The sequence below is a fragment of the Scleropages formosus genome, chromosome 25 (genome assembly GCF_900964775.1).
Source record: "Scleropages formosus chromosome 25, fSclFor1.1, whole genome shotgun sequence".
Taxonomy (NCBI): domain Eukaryota; kingdom Metazoa; phylum Chordata; class Actinopteri; order Osteoglossiformes; family Osteoglossidae; genus Scleropages; species Scleropages formosus.
This window is the reverse complement of record NC_041830.1, coordinates 14109803-14130475: the sequence shown is the minus strand read 5'-3', so window position 1 is coordinate 14130475 and position 20673 is coordinate 14109803. Positions and strand designations below refer to the sequence as shown.

The following is a 20673-nucleotide window of genomic DNA, read 5'->3' as shown; positions in this document are numbered from 1 at the left end:
CAAACGGAAACTGTGGGAAACGCATCGGCCAGGATCTCAACCGACGGAACCAGAACAAAACCAGAGACCGCTCCCAATACCTTTGTCCAAATTTTTGCCCTGGTTTTATTAAGCATAAATGCATATAAATTCAGTTTCCATACAAAATCAAAACAAATAAAAGCTTAATGCTGCTTTCTGTCTATTTATTAAAACACTGGGTTCTGTGAAAATCTTGGATATAGCTACAATACATTTCAACTCGTATTCAGGATTGATTGTTGACCTATTCGTTCCATAAAAACGAGCAATTGTCACGTTGTTACGCAGTCAAAAAACCCTCAGGAGCAGCAAACACGAGCAATAAACCTTGCGGAAGTGAGTTGAATTGAAGCCGTTTCACACTTTTTTTGAGTGCTCTTTACTGCCATCTATCAGCTCGGGGGTGTAAACACAGGCCACCTTTACTCTGCATCAAACAGAAATTTTAGACAACAGATCAATGAAAAGAGTGCAATTAAAATAATAATAATAATAATTAAGAAAAAAAAAAACAGAAACGTTTGTGTGTTTGAAAATCTGTACATCCTCCGTTCAGGACACAGGAAGCCAGCGTATTAGTGCCTCCAAACAGAGAGGGACCCAAAAGACTGAACAGCGATACCGAACGGTATGACTGCAGACTAATTAACTGTAATAGGGTGGAACAAATTGTCTACACGCCGCGCTTATTTTTCTGCGCCACACGTACGATTAGAGCATTAACCTTCGTTTAGCCTAATCAGAGCCGTACGTCAAGCTTAACAACAGAAGCAGAACTCCAACAAGGCCTAACTGTCCTAAATAATTAAAAGATGCCACAATCCAATAAAAGGTAAATTGGGGTTTCCGCGCTGCCGGGAAGGATCTCTCACTTAGAGCTCTGGGAGCGACGACTGATCAGCGCCACCTCCGAAGGTCATCTCCACCCACCAGCCCACGACCACCTTTCCACCTGCAAACGCCGCACCGAGAGGCACCGCAGCAGCGTCTGGCTGCACATCCCACGGCCCCAGGGTCCCTGCCGGGCGCGTTCATCGACTGCTCTGCCCGCGTCTCACGAAACAGCTGTGCGCAGCGCCACCCGCCGGCCGCTAGATGTATTACCGCGGTGTCGGAATGATGGCGTGGGGACAGGCAGGTACTAACCAGTCTCTTCCTGAGCTCCGGAATGGCGCCGACGTCCACGGGCTCTCTCTCGATGGCGTTGACGAAGCGCACCTCGGGCACGGCGATGGCGCAGATCACGTGCACCCACCTGCGAAGGGAGGGAGGTGCTACGGTCAGAGAATAGACCGCTGTGGGCGACCAAGAATAGCACGGTGGTTAGAGCCTCTGCCTCAGAGATCCCAGGTTCGAATCCCACCTCCTGCTGTAGTATCCTTTATCCTTTAGTACTTACCGTTAACAGATACAGTAAAAATGGCCCAGCTATGTAAAGCGGTAAAACATTGTAAGCAGTGTACTAAGTTACTCTAGGAGAAAGTGTCAAGTGAAAAAATTTCTGTAAAATCATCCAAGTAAACAGCTGCCAGCCATTAACCGCGAGTAACACCGAGAACTTGGTGCTCTTATGGCCCACCCGACACAGGGCAGGTGAGCGGGGAGCACGGTACGGTAACACGCGGTCTCTCACCTTGCATCCGTGGTCTTCTTCAGAGCGCCACCTCGCAGGTTACACAAGCAGCAGTCCTGGAACGGCAGCACGGCTCGGGTCAAACTCGGCAACCCGGACCAGAGGAGCGGTCAGAGTCACGGTTCCGGTACGATTCACGGAGGACAGCGTTCCTGCAATACATCCCCTTCGCGCGATACAAGCGGCGTTCTTACCTCGGTACAGGCACTGGCGGTGCACCGCGAACACGCCCAGTCCTTGTTCTGCTTGTCTGGCGGTACACCGTAGCAGCCTGGGAAGGAGAGACCACAGCATCAGCGAGACCTCCGCAGCTTCCTAAATACTGACCATCCGCCTGGACAAGACAATGGGCAGTCCCTCGGGTGTGTAAATTTACTGTGTTTTAACCGTTTCTCAGGTTACCGGCGACATTAAGAAGCTGAGTATGACGGTGTCATTTAATATGAGAATAACATGATTTGAGCACTTTTACTTTGTTAAAATCATGCTCGTTGTTTACGAAGCGCAATTTTTGTTAAAGGAACGTTAAATATTTTTACGGTCTAAATGTGTATCATCACCGGTTGTGGACGTGGGATGAAGGAACGTCGGACTTAGTGTCGCGCGACAGCTGTGGATGCAAGGGTTTCGGAACGTGTTTTAGAAAACTTTTGGAAGGACTGTTTTACGGAGGTGTAATTACGGCTCGTCTGATTATTGTGTTGCACTTAATGGGTCATAAATAAACTAATAGAATAAATCTTTATTTATTATAATAAATAATAAATTGAACTTGCATGCTGAACCAAATGCAGTGGAAAAGGGCATGGTATTTCCGCGGGCACTGCTCTCCATGGACGAGGGGCCTGCTGTGTGTGTGTGTGTGTATTTGGATACTCACTAGCATGGACCTGCAGGCTACACCCGGTGCAGCACAGCAGCACGCTGGTCCCGTCCTCCCCGATGTGGGAGTTGGCAGGCAGGGGCTCCGTGTTCTCAGCCCCCGAGCTGAAGCACATCTCCGGGACGAGGGGCCGGGTGCGACTGCCGCACCGGGGTCTGTGAGGGTCCGCCATGAGCGCCGGCTCCTTGTGGGGCTGCATGCGGATAAACATGATACACGAGGGGTTACCAAGCAGGGCATCTCTGAGCACCTGGCATGGACACTCACTCGCCCCATCCTAGACACACACACACACACACACCTGGGAATACGGCGAGAAGAGGGTGCAGATGGCGCAGTACGGCTCGATCCGCGCCACGGCCGCGTTGAACCCGCGCTCCGCCACCAGGCTGGGAGAGCAGTTCTGCCACAGGTGACACTCTGGGGTCTTCTTCTCAGCTGGCTGCCCCCTGTCGCCCTCTCCTGGCAGGGGCGTGAACAGCTCTGGAAGGGGAGAGCGAGACGGTGAGGTCGTAATACCATGATCCTGTCTGTCACAGGATGTTCTTCACCCTTCACACACTCCTTTCTTTGTCCCTACGGACCCCCCAGCAGGGAAACATCTGTTCCATTATCAAACCACGACTAAAGGTTCATGAGCAGGCGGGTGTCTACAGCAGGAGGACCTGGCGCCACATTCTGTTCGAAGCACAGACACTTCTGTCCTTTTCGGAGCTCCCACCGGTGTAAAAAAACAGCGTACTCACGTTGAACGCCCTGCTCTGCACCTGTGTTTACATGCTAGTGAAAACTGGTAGGAAGGAAGCGTTGAAGGAGATAAGACGTTGAGTCTACAACCAAGGGTGGTTCACTTGTGCTGCTACTTTGGGCTGTGGGGGGGGGTATAGCCGAGGTACAAGCTCCGCCTACCTTCGTCGCTGGAGGCCTCCTGTTTGACGATGGCGAGGGGGGAGCGCTTCGGCGGTTTGCTGATGGGGTGACGTCGGCTCTTCTTCACTTCCACCCCCATCTTGGCGTAAGACGCGGGGTTGGGCTACAGAGGGCGCAACAAAAATCACGCAAATCAACGACCGGCCGCCCATTGGAGGAATAAAATCAGCAAAATGAAGCAAACAGCTGCTCTTCCTAACTCCTTGAACCCAACCCTCCGGACACTGACTGTCAACCTCCCCAACATTGCTGACAATGTATCATGTATGAAAGGACCTAAACGGGACTCACCTGTAGGGTCTTCTTCTCGGGTCTGCCGTCTGCCGGCTGTCCTGCCTCCACCTTGGGCGTCTCTGTTCCGGCACTCTTGGCAAACTGCTCAAAGGCCTCCTGGCACGACATGCGTTCCTTGTCGAACACCACCTTCTTGGGAGCGGGCATGACGAACACGGAGGGTGCTGCGGGCCGGGAGTCGGCCGGCTGCCGGGCGGCCTCGTCCCCGAGCGCCGCCGCCGCCGCCTCCTCCTCCTCGGCCTTCGCCAGCTTCTTCTTTTTCTTCTTCTTTGTCTTTGCCGTCCTGTCTGCCTCCTCTGCCGTCGCCGGCTCGGCCCCCGTTTCTGGGAGGAAAGACAGGATATGTGAGAAGTCCAGGCCGGGCAGAAGCAAACGCTCCACGAGCAGGAAAGATGGAAACTGGGGGCGGGGTTAAATGTAAAGAGATGGAGAATGAAGGGAACTATGCCCACCTTCCCCACCGCCCTCAGCCGCCCTCCGCTCCTCCTCCTCCATGGCCTCCAGGGCGACTCGGGCCTGACGCTCCGCCCGTTCCCTCAGGCGCCGCGCCTGGTGTTCCTCCACCTGCCGCATGTACTCCACGGGGTCCAGCTCGATGCCCTCCTCCGCAAGAACTTTCACCTCCTCAAGCTTTAGCCGCCGGAACTGCTTCTTCTTCTGCAGTGCCCTGGGGCAGCAACACACACACAAACACACACACCCACACACACGGAGATGAGAGGAGATCAGAATGCCCAGGTTCGAGAATCGACGGGAGGGAGCACATCGAACTGCAAACGGACACGCATATGGACAGTCGAAGGCGAGACGGATCCCATCGAAGGCAACGGCTCCGTATGTCGTCTGGGTCATGTCAGCAGGCACTGCCTCTATGAGCCCTTGTTGCTTGTGGGCCGTTACCTCCGAGACGAATCAATCATCCAGCAGACACTGCGGAGACAGGCTTCCAATTCGACGCGCCAGAATCGGTCCGCAAATCGGACTCACGTGTCCAGCTAACGCTAACAGACAGCAGAAATCCCGAAGACGCCCAACACCATTAGTGTGCGCGTGTTGAAAGGCGTGGGTGTGTGTAGGCCTGGCAACGCTTTGTGTGTGACTGCAGCTCCAAGGCTATGGTTCTTGTTTGGGGGATGGGGGGGGTGGAGTTGCAGCGGCTGGGAGGGGTGGCGATCGTCCTCACCTGCGCAGTAGCTTATCCCGGTAGGCCACCCGATTCTGCCTCCACAGCTCCAGCTCGGGGCTGGTGAGCGTGGTGGGCTTCTGGTGGTCCAGCACCGTCACGTCCTTGCCCTTCTTCCACAGCTCGTAGCGCTCTGGCTGCAGACAGCGCACAAACACGTCCATGGAGATCTTCACCATGTCCTTGCGGCAGGTGCACTGCAGCGGATCGATAAAAGCGGGGGAATCGTCGTTAGTTGCGTCCCCGTCTGGGGCCTTTCGTGGCTTCCTCGTCTCTGGTCCTCACACTTTCCACTGGACTTCAGCATAAGAAGGTAACAAAAATCCCTTCAAAGCCATGGCCCATCCTCTCAACGGTCAGATGACTTCGTGAACGAGTGGAGTCTCCCAAACCCTCCCAGGGGTTGGTGAGGATAACCTCCTCCAGCGAGATGATGAGGGACGACTGGTCACCTGGCAGCACCGAAACTTCTGTCCTCCCTTCTCACATAAGGCACCAACCCAGAAGCCTGAATTAAAGGGTTTCACAGCAGCCCTCACACGGTCACCCTTCCACCGCGGCGGTCTTCTAAGGTCGGCTCCTGGTATCTCGCTCAACGACGACAGCCGCTTGGTGCTCTTTGGGTCGTCATGGCAGGAGGTGCCCCAGATGCTCTCCCTCCTGGTCAGGTTAACATTCTAATGAGCAAATCTACAGAAGCTCGAGTGAAAAGCGCCACTCGACACAGCGTGTGCTGAGGTATGCCAATCTACCAAGGAACCCCCGCCTTGAACACTTGACACACCTCGCAACTTCCTGTCAAAGACTCTTCTGGAAACAGTGCAAAAGTAAGTAACTTTAACTGTGCAATCAATATTCTGGATATCAAACCAACTTCTATCTCTCAGCTGTGACGTCATCAGATGTGATAGCTCAGAAGGGGTCATCAGAAGGACGGAGGAAACTTCTAGACAGCCTAAGAACAACGTGTTGCATGAGCGGAGCGTGAACTGCAGGTTTCCAAATGTGCACCTGTATGACCAGTCCTGTATTTCACCACTCGGATCCCCTGCACTGACCCCAGAGAGGAGCCCTCGCAGCTTCCGTTCCAAAAGTCAGATCTCAGATGTCTCTTCGAGAAGACTGTCAGTTACGCTGGCTGAGTTTCACGTAGTCAACCTACTACTGCAGAACTCAAAGGAGCCGAGGGCGACAGCGCCTTCACAAAGAAAAATTCGTCTGGGGTAATAAGAGAAAACCCTCAAAACGGTCAACTTGGAGTTTCCCTACATCAGTTTCCAAAGGTTAGGGTACACAGACAGCTCGATAGCTTAAAGTAGTAATCAAACAGCCTGAAGCCAATGTATTGCCCACGTTGGTCAGGGTGAGCCGACCAGCGGGCAGGATAAACCGTAATGAGCCATGCTCATCCTCATGAGAGCCGGGGAAGGAAAAGATCCAAAAGTGCGACCACAGTACGGAAAAAAGAGAAGGAAGGAGGAGGCATTTTGAAATTTTCTTCCCCTCGTCTTCACCAGCCAATCAGCTTTGACGAGGAAACAGAGGGCGGAGCAAACAAATTTCCCTCCATTAGCACAAGACACCACAGCAACGGAGAAGAGCAGAAAGCCATTGGGATCCAGTCCCTCCAAATTCTAAACGCTCTGGTCACCAAGAGGGCACTGACAGTAGGGAGTGGGAGGACTTTAAATCCAACAGGCAGCCAATCAAGAGAACCTAAGACCTCAGACTCCACCCCCCCCAGGGCACAAGAAGAAGGTCAAAGTCAATTTACACAGTCGCTTTTTCTTATGACCGTTGGACAATTTAATGGTGAAAAACGACCCAGTCTACATCCACATCCACATGCGACAGCCTAGTCTCCGAGAATGTGCTCACGGAGGCGCAACCTTGGACGACCGAACGGGCGGGAGCGTGTTGCACGGTCGGTCGTTGTCGGCTCTTCGGAAAACATCTCGGTGTCCACGAGAGCCAAAATATAGAAACGCTGATTCTAATTAAACAGTTCCACTGCAACGGCTCAAATCAAACCTCAATGCGGCTGAAGGTAATTAAAAATAAATCGCTGCGAAGCTGGAAGAATTAAATCAGGCATGTAGATGTTCAACGCATCACACTCCCGGTGCAAAACAAACACACCTGCGAAGAGTACAAGAGGAAAATTTATCGAGTATCCCCGAATGCTGTGGCGAAACAAAGTGAAACGCGGATGTGTGGCTACGTTGAATACCGGTATAGTATATAAAACGCGTGTTTTGCATATGCACAAACACCATCTGTTTTGGTGAACTGCCGGACTTGACAAGAGAGATGCGGCCAAAGCGACGTAAATCTCTTCCGCTGTCAGTACCGTAGTAAGCTGGGAAAATTACACTGCTATTCCAGAGAAAACAGAGGTGCTTTAACACCTTGAGGGTTATTTATGGGCTTTTAGGGCCTCCCTGCCGAACGCCGCCACCTCGTTCTTGACAAACTGTTCGCATGCAGGGCATTATGGGAAATTCCGTTTCTTTCCCGCCTCCATAAAACCATCACATTCATCACTGTAGGCTGAAGGGGAAAAAACAAGGAAAGAGCAAAATTACTTGTTAGAAAACTTCACGCCGGTGGCGTAGCGGTTAAAATGTCACCTTACAGCCACTGGTCCCGGGTTCGAATCCCTGGTCCTTCTGTAGCACCCTTGATCACAGGTGCTTACCGTGAATTGATGCAGTAAAAATAACCCGGCTGTTTAAGCGGGTAAATCGTTGCACGTAACTTACGTAACCCTAGTGCTGCAAGCGGTCTTGAAGAAAAGTTCATAGGCGCCACGTGCAGGAAGTGCTCGCCCTACCTGGGTGGCCATCTTGCCGTAGTCGATCCAGCGCAGCGTCGCAAAGTTGGTGGACTCGGCGCAGTTGAAGCCGTGGTTGAAGCCGGCGTGGTATCCGTAGGGAAACGTGATCATAAACTCGCCCTCCTCCTGGGTGACCTGGGCGCGAGATGACGGGAACCCATCAAAACCGAGCGCTCGCGGGAAGGAGAACTTCTCCAGCTCTGCCGACCGCTCCGACGTTTTAAAATAAAAATAAACTCGCCTCGTGAATAAATTATTCCTATTTCTTAATTATTCATTGTAATTTAAGCCATGCAATATTTAACGTCTTCGCTTCTTGTTCGAATGTTTTCGCTCTCAGACTCTCGCTCTCAGTAGACCTTTAAAAAGCCTCTACTCTTTTTCGTCCTTTAAAAGGAGTCGAAAGAAGAGCGCGAGAGTCCGACAAACAGGGGGGATCTAATTACTCATAACTACCCCAACTGCCTCCCGACACACAGATATACGTACTAATAAGGCAGAAAACCGTGTTTATTGGTGTAAAGGCGTCTCGGAGGTGATCAACGGCGGAACGATGCTGGTGGGTTCCATTATTTCTCAAGCCGGGAGATCGCAATCTAAACACGTAATTAACGGTTACCGGTCTGCGGCATTTGTTACGTCAGCCAGTCATTAACCCCTCTGACCTCATGTGTTCCATCCAGGCAGACTGATTAATGAGTGAAAAGTCCATCTTCTGCAATGTTTCTTAAGAATGAGGCATGAAATATTCACAACTTCATCTTGTAGGTCACACAAGACACGATATGTACATTAAAAAGAGGGGGAAGCGTTGCGAAAACATCGTAAAGGTTCGGCGCTGACGGCACAGCTCTGGATTCCGGGGCAGCGGATGGCGCGGTGGTTCGAGGAGCCAAACAAAATCGAAGGCCCCAGGTTCGATTCCTGCTTGTACGTCAACACCCTTGATCAACGTGCTCACCCTGACCCCAGACCCACCGGAGAGCAGGGCCCGGCCAAACCCGGTGCACCACCGCACCCCCCATACAATGCGAACACAGTCGCCTCAATTAAGCGCATCTATAAGAATGTCAACGCTGCCACCAATGGCACCGGTCACACGTAGCTCGCGCTCGCCCCCTGCTGCAGCATCACGCTCGTGTCTTCCTTCTGCGTCCGTCTCACCGAACGCCTTTAGGTCGGCCAATGACCGGAGTCGCAGCCGTCCCCGGACCCGGCGTGCTCGTGATCGCGAACCACGTCAACTCGGCGCTCGACCCGTTCAAAGGCAGGAGGCGTCAGGGGTGCGAGCGTGAAGGAAACCCGATGAGCAGAGAGACGGCGCCGCTCCGAACCGCTCCGCGTTCCCACGCGCAGCTGTGAATCACCTTGTCGTTCTCCGTCTCTAAGTGACGGTGGTCGACGGGGGGGTGAGAAGCGAGGAGCGTTACACCGACACTATACAGCTGGGTGCTTTTTACAATATTAATTCAGGGTAAACGTCTTGATCCAGGGCACCACAGCAGGAGCTGGGATTCAAACCCAGAACCTTTGACTGCAAGGTGAAGGCTCTAAGCACTACGCCCTCCGCTGCCCGTAAGTGAACCCCAACACCTTTTCACCATGTTTAAGAGGAAGGAGCTACCCCCCAACTACCCCCCAGCGCCGGCTGGGCTCCCGTCTCCTGTCGCCACACCTACCCTGTCGAACGGGATGCTGTACTTCTTCAGTATGGAGGGCGAGATGAGCGTCATCTTGTGGCGAAGGAAAGCGTCGCAGCCCTGGGAGCTTCCCGGGAAGAAGCCTGCAGTGCGGAGAGAGGACGGGGAGGGGTCAGCGGTCACGGAGAGCTATAAAACCCCTCCAGGAGCGTCCGCCGCCACCACCGCGCTGGTTAGTCATCGAGGCGAAGAGGCAGCCAGGGCCACGGACGCTTCGTTGAGGCCTTATTAAGGCGCAGGTTTCATTATTTTGTACTTTCTCTCTGCCGTTAATGTTCCGGAATAAAGACAAAAGTGTTCTAATAAAGGTGAGAACATAAACTGGGGGGGGGGTCAGGTCCACATTTAACCGCCTCTGACACCCTGGACATCGGGACTGGACCCCAACTCCTGTTGGAGGGCTTTACGTGTCCACGACGTGTTACGTCGACAGCAGATCTCATGTCACGTCCCCATATTTGTGTTCGAACACGACCCGTTCTTAAAGTCAGTGTCGGCACAAGGTGCTGCGAGCAAGGATTTACTCCTTTATTCGTTCGTTTGCTCGTTCATCTGACGCTCTTCTCCCCGCGGCAACTTAAATTGTTCCGTCTGTACAGTTAAGCTGCTTAGGACGTTTCCTTTGAGTTAATTACATATGTTAGAGAAATTTTTTAAATACGTTCAAATTTAAAAAAAAAAAAAAAAAAAAAAAAATCACCCAGCTGTACAGATGGGTAAAATCAGTGTGTTGCTGTTTTGGAGAAAAACAAAATAGATTAACAGATAAATGTTACAGACAGATTAGTGTTAATAAAACGACTGAGTTTATTAAGTATGTAAGCAAGATACGGCAGTGTATTGTTTACCTTATTATTTTTGCTTTTAGCTGATATCTGTCCCCATAGTGACTTAATTTGATTTACCCTGTGTGCAGCTGGGTAATTTTTACTGCATCACTCAGGGTAAGTACATCAGTCCTGGGGACTGAAACAGGAGCAGGGATTTGAACCCGAGTCCCTCCGTTGCACGGGGACGGCCGCAAGCACCACGCCACCCGCTGGCCCACTTTGCTCACTCGGACATGCGGAGGCCACCGGTAGATCTCTAATGACCGTGAGCCCTAGCGGCACCTTCGCTGCTTTTTGACCAGGACCGACCGGGTCACAGTGGAAGCGCCTCCAGACCACTGGAACCCAAGTTACCAGAGGGTGGGAGGCGCCGTGGTGATTTATCTCTCAGCAAATCTCACACGGTCGACCGGGGAGCGTGGGGCCGGAGGAAGATCAATACATGAGTAGGGAGAGGAGGACAGCGGGAAGGGTAGGGGTGGGGGGAGGGGGGTTACCTTTGGCCAGGCGCTCGAGCCTCTTGCCGTGCTCCGGGGGGATGGCGTACCTGCAGGGGGAGACATGAGTCAGTACAGGTGGGAAGGCTGAGTGAGACACACACACACACACCAATTACACCAACAATTACATGGCTCTTCTCTGAGACAACAGCCCAGCGATTTCTCTCATACAGAGCAGCTTTGAGCCTCCCGGGGGCGCCACGTCACGCCAGATCACACACCAGCGGGGCGGGGGGGAGGGGGGGCGTCGTGCTCTCCGCTGCGTCACATCCCCGCGTTCCCGTTAAACCGACACGACGATCGGGCGGCAGACAGGGGGCCGCTGCGGCGCCGCAATATTTGCTCGCTCATTTACTTCTGCTATTGTCGGTCTCGCGTTACTGTATTTTTACCTCAGTGGTAAGTTTAACGGAGCCCCACCCACAGGCACCCCAAAGATGCAAATGTCCCTCTTCTTTCAGAAAGACCCGGTACGTGCTTAGAATTAGAAATAAAATGGGTACGAAACCCTACGGGGATGAAAACAGACTGCCACCTGCTGGTGGGAAGGGGTACAACATGTGTGATACTTCACATCAATGGGGGGGGGGGGCAGTTCTTAACACATCATCCTGTCTGTTCAATAGATCCTGTTATTGTAAATCACTCATTCCCCACGTGCGGTACGGAGCGCGGACGCCGCGTGATGTCTATACACCGAACTCGGTTAAATAAACAAATGTGAATCCTGCGTTTAAAAACAGCAAAATGTGTTTTTAATGACAAGGGCAGCAGGTGCTGTGGACTGAAAATAATTCATTCTCAGGAGCAAAACGCTGTACTACGTATTAATCCACTCGAAATATCCTCAGCTATTTGTTCCCATTTCATCAAAACCACACAAGTACCTCAATCGAGGGTACTACTGCAGGGGTTCGAACCCACGACCTTTGGGTCACGAGTCCATATCCTTAGCCGCTACGCTACCTGCTGCTCCTTATTATTATTATTATTATTATTCCATCTGCATTCTGACTTCAAAGTGTTTGCATCGAAGCTGAAAAAAGGTCAGCGATGCTAATCCAGATCTTGAATGCAAACACATCCGACAGCGGGAGTGTGTGTGGGGTTTGGGTCGGGGGGCGGTGAACGTGTCCTCTGCAGAACAGAGCGTTGAACTGTCAGTCATCCAGCGGAACTCCACCCCCTCGACAGCATCGGCCCTCCCACCAAGCGCCCTCTCTCGCCGCATCCGGGCTGTACCACGTTGCCACGGCAGCACGAAAACACGGTAAAAGGGGAACGGGGGTGGGCGGGTGGGTCGGAACTACAGGACACTTGGGATCGATAATAAAGCAGCAGGCAGGGCAACACTTCCACAGCAGGCAGAGGAAGAGCGGAGACAGCACTGCCCCTTGGGTTCTATACCCCCGAAGTACGGCCTTTATAGATTCACGACCACCACGCGTCACAAACTACAAAAAGCTCTTTTTCATTTACCTCCGAGACCCATCATTTTGAGCACAATCCTGAGACGCAACGACTGCGCGATGAACGGAAACGACCGTCACCCTGCGGCAGAGGCCTGCCGCATTTCTCCACATTCTTTTCCCAGAATGCACTGCGCCGCCGAGCTTTGACCTCCCGAGCAATCGTCTCCCTCCATCTAGTGGCCCGTACCGCAGGTTTAAAAAGGACTTGCATAAATGTGGAGGGAAGCTCATTTATTAACCCAGCAGGCAATTACAGAAAGACTCGGCGTCGGAAACACGACAGAGCGGAAAACAGCGCGCAAAATTAACATGTGACTGGAAGGGGCGGGCTTCATCGAAGCACAGATTAAAGGTTTTCCACAACTTATTCCTCGATCTGTCTGCCCGAGGGGCAACACGCGCGTTCCGTGGTACCGCTGTTGTCGACACGAGCGGGAAACTCGGCGACTCGGTAACACAACCCAACGGGTTCGCGCGCAACCGTCATAGAGGCCAACGGGCCTGGCGAACATGACCAAAACCGGTGAGCTAACCCTGCCGTGTCTCGGAACGAAACAAAGATTAATTAAAAAAATTCATCTCACTGCCTCTTTCAGTGCAGCAAGGCAAAGCGAAGAACACTAGGTACAGCTGCGACACGCACGGTAAAAAACCAGCTCCTGAACCGTTCCCAGGGGACAAGGTCTGGGGGACGATTCAGAGTCCCACCGGAACTGGGGCGCAACGAAATGATGTCCACCTCGTAATTACCACGCAACAATTGAGTCGTGGAGCAAAGCGCTTAATTGGAAGCGACAAGAGGTCAGGATGGAGCGGAGCCAACGGAACCGGAGCACATCGCGCGTACGACGACGGCCCCGTCGCACACCCGCACGCAGCGACGCTCGGCTTCTCTTAGAAGAACTCCATCGCAGTCGTAATGATCCATTAAACGTTTACAAAGTAGACCACTGATGACACTCCCAATAGATGTGGCAAGGACTTCTAATAACACTATTCCCACAAATGTTCCTGGACTCAAAGGTCTTATTAAGACCAGAGCGGGCGAGTCTCACGCTCAGAGAAAGGTGGATTTTGCCGATCAGTAACGCGCATTGCACAAGTCTGAAACCCGTAAATTCCTGCACGAGTGAACGATCTCCCCAAAATCCATTAGTACGGGGGGAATAAAGTGTGCGGCAGATGAAGCAACAAAGCAAAAACATGATCAGTAGCAGCAAAGTAAAAATGTGATCGACATGTCAGGACATCAAAACCCAAGTTCAGTGCACGTCTGGCCGCTTTTCCTGGTGAGGGTCGTAAAAGTGGAAGCTAAAAAAGACAGGGTGGTGGCTGAACTGGGAATGTGCACAGTGGCTCCCCCTGTTGGGGAAGGTCGGTAACTCAACGCCGTCTCCGGTACGCAAAGCTTTGCAGCAAGTTTTTAGGGGACACGAGTCATTGCTACCTGCTGCTTGGTACACAATATTTGTAACTTGTACAGACACGCATCGCTTAACGACGGGGTTACATACTCAGAAATTTCGCACTCGGCGATTTCATCATTATGCAAACATAGAGCGTACCTAGCGTACCTATACATGGTGTACATGGAGTACAAACCTAGATGGTATAGCCTCGATCACAGAGTGTTCTTATACAAATTTAGACGGTATAGCCTCGATGCATTTAAGAGACGCGGTAAACACAAGATTTACGATGCTCCTGCCAGCGTGACACGGCATACTGTTTTACAGTAAACTTTTTTATAAGTATAAAGAGTACACTCTAAAATAACGACTGAAAAATACAGTAAACACGTAAACCAGCAACATAAGTGTTTATCATCAAGTATTATGTACTCTACATTATTGTACGTGTGGCAATGCAGCAGGTTTGTCTACAGCAACACCACCACGAACACGTGAAAATAAATTCTTACATTTATTTATTTAGCAGACGCTTTTCTCCAAAGCGACTTCCAATGAACTCTATGTAGTGTTATCAGCCCACACACCTTATTCACACAGTGACTTACACTGCTAGACACACTACTTACACTGGGACACTCATCCATACATCAGTGGAACACACACACTCTGTCACTCACACACTATGGGTGAGCCTAAACAGCATGTCTTTGGACTGTGGGAGGAAACCAGAGCACCTGGAGGAAACCCACGCGGACACGGGGATAACATGCAAACTCCACACAGACCGAGCAGGGATCAGACCCACGTCCTCTCGCACTGCCCAGGTGCTGTGAGACAGCAGCGCTACCCACTGTGCCACCGTGCCGCAAAGTGTCACTTTGCGCTACGACGTTACGACGGCTACGACGTTGCCAGTCGATAGGAATTTTTCAGCTCCATTATAATCTTACAGAACCATCGTCATATATGCAGTCAGCTGTTAAGCATAACGACATTCAGCGGCGCATGACTGCACTGGGACTATAAACCGGACTCGTGAAGGGTCAATCTCTGGAGGCTATGCACAGAAAAAAGGTCCGAATCCAGAAAGCTACGGGTTTGAACCCACGGAGTCAACGCCGCCGTTACGCTTCATTTTATGAAGGACCCGCAAAGCAGGAATAGAAATGTGCAAACAGCCCGGACCAAGGAGGAAACTGGGCAGATGAATAATGCAGCGCTGGAACCACAGACTGAATAAAGCAGCACTGCGGCTTTAATGTGATCAAATACTGTTTGACGATGCAGGACATGAAAAACGGGAGGCGGGGAGTTTGCCGAGTTGCCCGTGACGGCAGCTCAACCCTGGGCACGAGTGTTTTCTCGGAAATCTCCAGATGGTGGCGTGGACGTATCAGCCGCCGATGACTGTTCTATAAATAACAGCAACGTGGGCGTTGGGCATCCAACGGTGTTCAATTAAAATGCCATACAGGTATCCATAGCAACAACGGCGTTGAGCGAGATAAGATGAAGCACTTTTTGGAACTGTTGCGTGTCCGTGCAACGAAATCGGAGGCACGACGGGTGGGGACGTGTCGCCAGAGCTGCCACCGTTCTGGTCCCACATCCTACAGGGGCTCCATGTAGACCGAAGGGCAGCGCACCGAAGTAGCGATGTTCACGGCATGCATCTCACACGTCATCTTTCTGACACCTTTGCCCAAGGTGACTGACAACGTGGGGTTTGTACAATGTTACTTACCAATATTTACCCATTTCGACAGCTGGGTAGTTTTTTTACTCTATCACCTCAGATTAAGTACCTCGATAAAGGGAACTACAGCAGGAGCAGGGATTAGAACCTGGGACTTTCAGATTGTGACGTGACAGAGAGAACCAGTACGCTGTCCGCTGTCTGCTCATTATTTCAAAAAATGTGCGCCAAAGAGCTCCCCATAGGTGTCAGTTTTTCTCTCTCGCAATCTCACACACACACACACACACACACACATCCAGTCATATCGAAACAAATGGCCACTCGCTGTACGAAACTGTAGGGCCAGCAATTGTCTTTTAATTTACAATCGTTTATTGTTCCGGCCCTTGACTCTCATCTCCCAGTCGGGCGCTCGGCAAATTATTGCATGACAAATCGACGAGCAGCGCTACCTAATGAAACGCCCTACTTCATACAAGCTGCTGCTTTTAATGAGAGCGTACACAGCGTGTGAAGCATGTTGAGAGGAGGGAAACACACACACACACACACACACATACTTAAACCAGCCACAATGACCTGTTGCTCCACACGGGGGCACCGTGGCGGCACCACCCACCGATCCCTAGGGGCCGCTTCGAAGAGTCCAGTTTACAGCCGAAACAGGGTTCGACTTTGGACCCACAAGGAAATAAAAATCCTTACCGCTCAGAAAAGCAAATATTTAAATACGCCGTTAAAGCTGCTGGTAATATTACTTTTCTGAGTAAAACTTCCTCCAAGATTCAATTCATCAGCTGGAAACGAATTCAAAAACAGGACGGCGTTAAGGCAAAAGCAATCTATCTCAGATTAGAGGGACTGTCGGGCCACGGTGGGCCGGCAGGGACGGGCGAGCCGGCGGCTGGCACGCCTGGCCGTGGTTCAAACGACAGCGCCGGCTCGGGGTCCCAAAACCTGCTCCGGGAAGGTTGAGTCACGCAGCTTCTCCAGGGTTCGCTCGGTTAGCGAAGCTCAAGGCTTGCCGGCCCAGCGGACCCAAGCGCTCCAGCGGAACAAGGACCGGGATGGTAAAGCAATCAAGGAGCACCTCCGGGAGGCGCCACCCCCGGCGACGGGCACAGGGCCGACCGAAAGACGCGGTCGCCGGTCGGGGCCGACACCAAACGCCGGGACCCCCGTCTCGGTGAGCAGGTGTCCAAGGCTGGGTTCCACCTTCCAGCTCGTATTTTATTTATGGCTGAGCTCCCATTTGTTACACGAAATAAACATAAAATGACCGCTAATAATAAATGGCAAAGGAGATGACCGAAAATCCGAGCGCAGTAGATGCCGTGAATCGCGGCGCTGCGGCGCCCTCTGCTGGCACCTCGACGATCCCGAAAGCGGAGCTCGGCGACTTCGCCGGAGACCCCCGGGGGTCCGATTAACCCGGAGGCGAAGTGCCGGCTGCGACCACAACCGGCACCGTGGGTTTCTGTGAGCGCAACCGTTCTAAACACCATTTGTTACTTCTTTATTATCATTTATTCGTTTACCTGACGCTTTCCTCCGAGAGGTTTGCACACTAAGCTCCTTACCCCGATTTACCCATTTATACACCTGGGTCATTTTTACTGTAGCCGTTCCATCTCACAAACCGCCACGCCACCTGGACGGACACATCAGGCTCATTTGCATTTATATGGCACTTTTTTTTTTTTTGCCAATTATGCACAAAGTGCCACTCAGTCACATGACTCTGGACATCCTTGTAAAATGTACAGTGAATACATAAAAATATTGCGTCTGTGGTTTTAAAAATGCGTCCCACCGAACTCGCAAATACACACGTTGCCAGCAGGGATTTCACTGACTGTGGACCGCAGTACCAGGGTAAACGACTGCGAAAGTACAGTAATCGGGCACAGTACAGACACATAATTATGTGGGCGACACAAACATTTTTATTTTGCAGGACATAACAGGTAAGATAGATTTCTGCTCGTGAAAGAACGCAGGACGTGCCCGAGTGAGCTTGCGATCGTTCCTCGAACCCTTACGACACCCCTCTCCAGGACTGTACAGTGTATAGGGTGTTTATTACACTGTTACTCTTCATTTATTATGATATAACGATCACGTTTATTATTATATGTTCCATCATTTTTTCGAGTAAAAACTGGTACAGCCTCCCGTAAGGGGAATATGGTGAACCGCTTTTTGCAAGTTGTGTCTTTACATGGCGTGTCCTGTTCCCCCCCCCACCTCCGATCCAAAAAAAAAAAAAAAAAAAAATCACACTGCCAGAAATCTCTGTGAAAGCAGCATAAAACAAAACAAGGAGACAGGAAGAAGGATGTTCCCAGCGAACGAGCGGGGGGAAAATTCCCACCCGGGGAGGGGGATGGGATGTGGGGGTACACAATACCACGAAAAGAAACACGAGGAATGCGGGCAGAGGCTGCACCGCAAAATCTGCCAAACAATCCATTTTTGCGTTTGAAATCGAGAGCTGGAAGCGTCGAGTCGGCTGATGATCACAGACCGATGCTCTACGTGAAGCCGATCGCCTCCGAGCCCCCGGTGCGGGTGCGAGCCGCCGAGTAGCGTGCGACCCCGCCGCGCCCTTCGGGAGCAAACGAAGCGAGCGAACGAAAGGCCGAAGGAGCGGGTTTGAGGGTGGGACCGGGACCGACAGCCGTACTAAACGACTGTAAAACAAAACCCTCGTTTCAGTCACATCGCCATGGAAACAAAGCACAGGAGTTTCGCACCGCAGGAGGGGCGCACCGGAAGAGGCGGGACGAGAGACTCGGTACACGCCCCGAAGCGACGGCCGCTCCGTCGCGACCGCAGGCGGACGAGACCAAACGCGAGCGAACGCGCAGCGCATTCCAGACGATTCCGTGCACCGGGACATGTCGCTATTAATGCGATTATAGATAACGTGGGACGACCACCCACCAGGACTTGGGCTCCCCGAAGTGCAGGTAGTTGATGCTGTAGAGGTCCATGTCCTCCGTGTGCCAAGCAAAGGTGGTTTTCCACATGCCGAAGTACAGGTAGGGCGTGTTGACCCCCTCGATGACGATGCCGCACTCTTGCTCCACCATGTCCAGCAGGGTGTTCAGATGACCGATGTTCCACTCCGCGATCTCCTGAAGGGACATTCGCATTGTCTTCGGGGGTCAGACTTCGGAACCCATTTAACACATTTAGATCAGCTGACGAAATTATATTCAAGCATCTTTCTCTCTCATTAAGTGCGAACGAAAATCAAAAAGACACTTCGACGGCAACGGGAAGTTTAAAATCGAGCCACCAGGGGGCGCCGCTGACGCACCGCTGCCCACCGGACAGCGGGAATTAAATCAACACGATTTGGGGCAACATTTACTGTAACCCATCAACATTTCGCGAGCAAACTGACCGGGTCGTACAGCGAGCCGCTGATGTCCGCGCCGTAGATGGGCGACACGAAGGTCAGGTTCTTCCAGTACTTCCTCTCCAGGTCGTCGAAGCCCCTATGCTGAGGGGTGCGGAACCTGGTGGCAGGAGAAGGGCGTTACGAGAAAAAACCCTGCAAAACCCCCGGGGCGATAAAATAACCGCTGCGCATCGCTTCCTCACACTCAGTGTCCGATCCACCTATGCAGTCGGGTCTTTTTTACCAGAGTAATTCAGGGCAAGTACCTTGATCGAGGATTCTACAGCATTAACGGAGAGCGGGAGTCAAACCGGCAACCCACGGTACAAATACGCAGCCTTAAAAGGTACGTCAGCTGCCGGATTAAGTAAACGCCGCGTGGAAGAGGAGGTATAGCCGAGGGACACGGCCTGTCCCCATCCCCCACAATCCATTTCTGCTGTGGCTGAGAGCTGGATGCAGGGAGGAAGTGTGGAGGAGCCCTCTGGGCCGGGCAGATGGCGCGCTCTCGTGCCCGAGGCCGCGAGGTCGGGGGCCTGGCGAGGTTCCAGGCTACGGCGCCTCCGCACTTCGGATCGCGAGCGGAACACGGCGAGGCGGGCGGCGCCAGGGGCAGCGCCTTACGGGCAAAATCAGGGTTCTGTTGCGCAGAGGAGCGATGGACGTCGGCGGTGCCAACAACCAGGGCTCATCAGCTCCGGCCGGGCGCCACGTGACCATCGGAACCAAGCCCGCGACCCTGCTGTCGGACCGCGGCCAAGTGGTCAGCGGGAGGTGGGAGCAGAGCCCATCAACCTACTTGTCGCTGTTGGCCAGCTTCCGATACTCGCCCACCGTCATGGGCTTCTTCTGGATGTTGTACTGGGTGAAAAGGCCCGACTGGCCCGTGACCACCTGCTGGATGGGCGTCGGAATCACCATGTCCTCGAGAGAGTCGTATGACTGCCGCGGCTTCCACTCCTTCGGGGGGATCACCTGGCGGAGCGGGATAGGCGGGGTCACAGGGATGGGGCGGGGCTTTGGATGCCAAGGAGTCCTTATTTGTATCTAAAGCTATTGACACACTTAACACCTGGTCCAATTAAGCTACTTATTTATATATTTATTCACCCATGTATACAGCTCGGTCATTTTTACTATATCAGTTCAGGGATAAGTACCTTGATTTAGGGAACTACAGCAGAGGGTATGATTCAAACCCAGGTCCTTCCAGCGGAAGGTGGAGGCCCTAACCACTATGGCCCCCGCTGGCCCATCACGTCTGACGCTGATCGAAGGGCAGAGGCGCAGTGACGGGCGAGGGCCCTCGTACCTTAGCCAACCCGGCCCGGTGAGCGCCCTGGCTCTCCATGTACGTGATGTACTTGGCAAAGTCCCGAAACTCCTCCATGGTGGGACGGAAGGTCATGATCTTGCAGCTCGGGTTCTGGGCCATGGGGCTGTCCAGCGACATGGCGACAGGGGGATGCTGGGACTGAGGAGGAGACGGGAGAGACCGCAACGTGAGACCATGAAAAGAGGAGTAACCAGAACTGCCGCATTAACATCCCTACAACAGCTACACTGTATCTTCAAATCGTCCCGAGACCCAGGAGCTCATTTTTGTCCACTGCAGAGGACACCTCCTGTACATGCAGCGACCCCGAGCCATAATGCACTTTACAGAGGAACACGTACGTGGGGCTGGGCTTTGGACGCCTTCCTGGAAGTCCCACTAATACATCTAAATCGCTTTTTCAGTACTCATACTTTTATTACAATCACATCTTAAAATGAGCCCAAAGGTTGCAGGTTCAAGCGCTAGCGGTACCCTTAAGAAAGAGGCCTGATGGGACCAGACAAGCAAGGTGCTGTGTACACTATTAGTTTTA

At 52.4% G+C, this 20673-nt stretch overlaps 1 protein-coding gene across 2 annotated transcripts in view; it reads right to left on the bottom strand.

The window, feature by feature from the left end:
- Positions 1–20673, bottom strand: part of LOC108921450 (lysine-specific demethylase 4B-like) — a 31955-nt gene that overhangs the window by 5847 nt on the left and 5435 nt on the right. Inside the window, exons 3-18 of one of the 2 annotated variants that reach the window (XM_029249227.1) lie at positions 20115–20276; positions 19602–19777; positions 18806–18920; positions 18340–18533; positions 10808–10857; positions 9460–9563; positions 7778–7915; positions 4945–5141; positions 4214–4428; positions 3759–4084; positions 3447–3570; positions 2839–3020; positions 2535–2730; positions 1849–1925; positions 1655–1710; positions 1168–1276 (exon numbers count right to left, since the gene is read on the bottom strand). In XM_029249227.1, coding sequence (XP_029105060.1) covers positions 1168–1276; positions 1655–1710; positions 1849–1925; positions 2535–2730; positions 2839–3020; positions 3447–3570; positions 3759–4084; positions 4214–4428; positions 4945–5141; positions 7778–7915; positions 9460–9563; positions 10808–10857; positions 18340–18533; positions 18806–18920; positions 19602–19777; positions 20115–20255 — 2400 coding nt within the window. In that variant the 5' untranslated portion in view covers positions 20256–20276. Of the gene's footprint in view, positions 1–1167; positions 1277–1654; positions 1711–1848; positions 1926–2534; positions 2731–2838; positions 3021–3446; positions 3571–3758; positions 4085–4213; positions 4429–4944; positions 5142–7777; positions 7916–9459; positions 9564–10807; positions 10858–18339; positions 18534–18805; positions 18921–19068; positions 19137–19601; positions 19778–20114; positions 20277–20673 lie in introns of those variants that run through there. The other variant, XM_029249228.1, reaches the window with a different exon arrangement.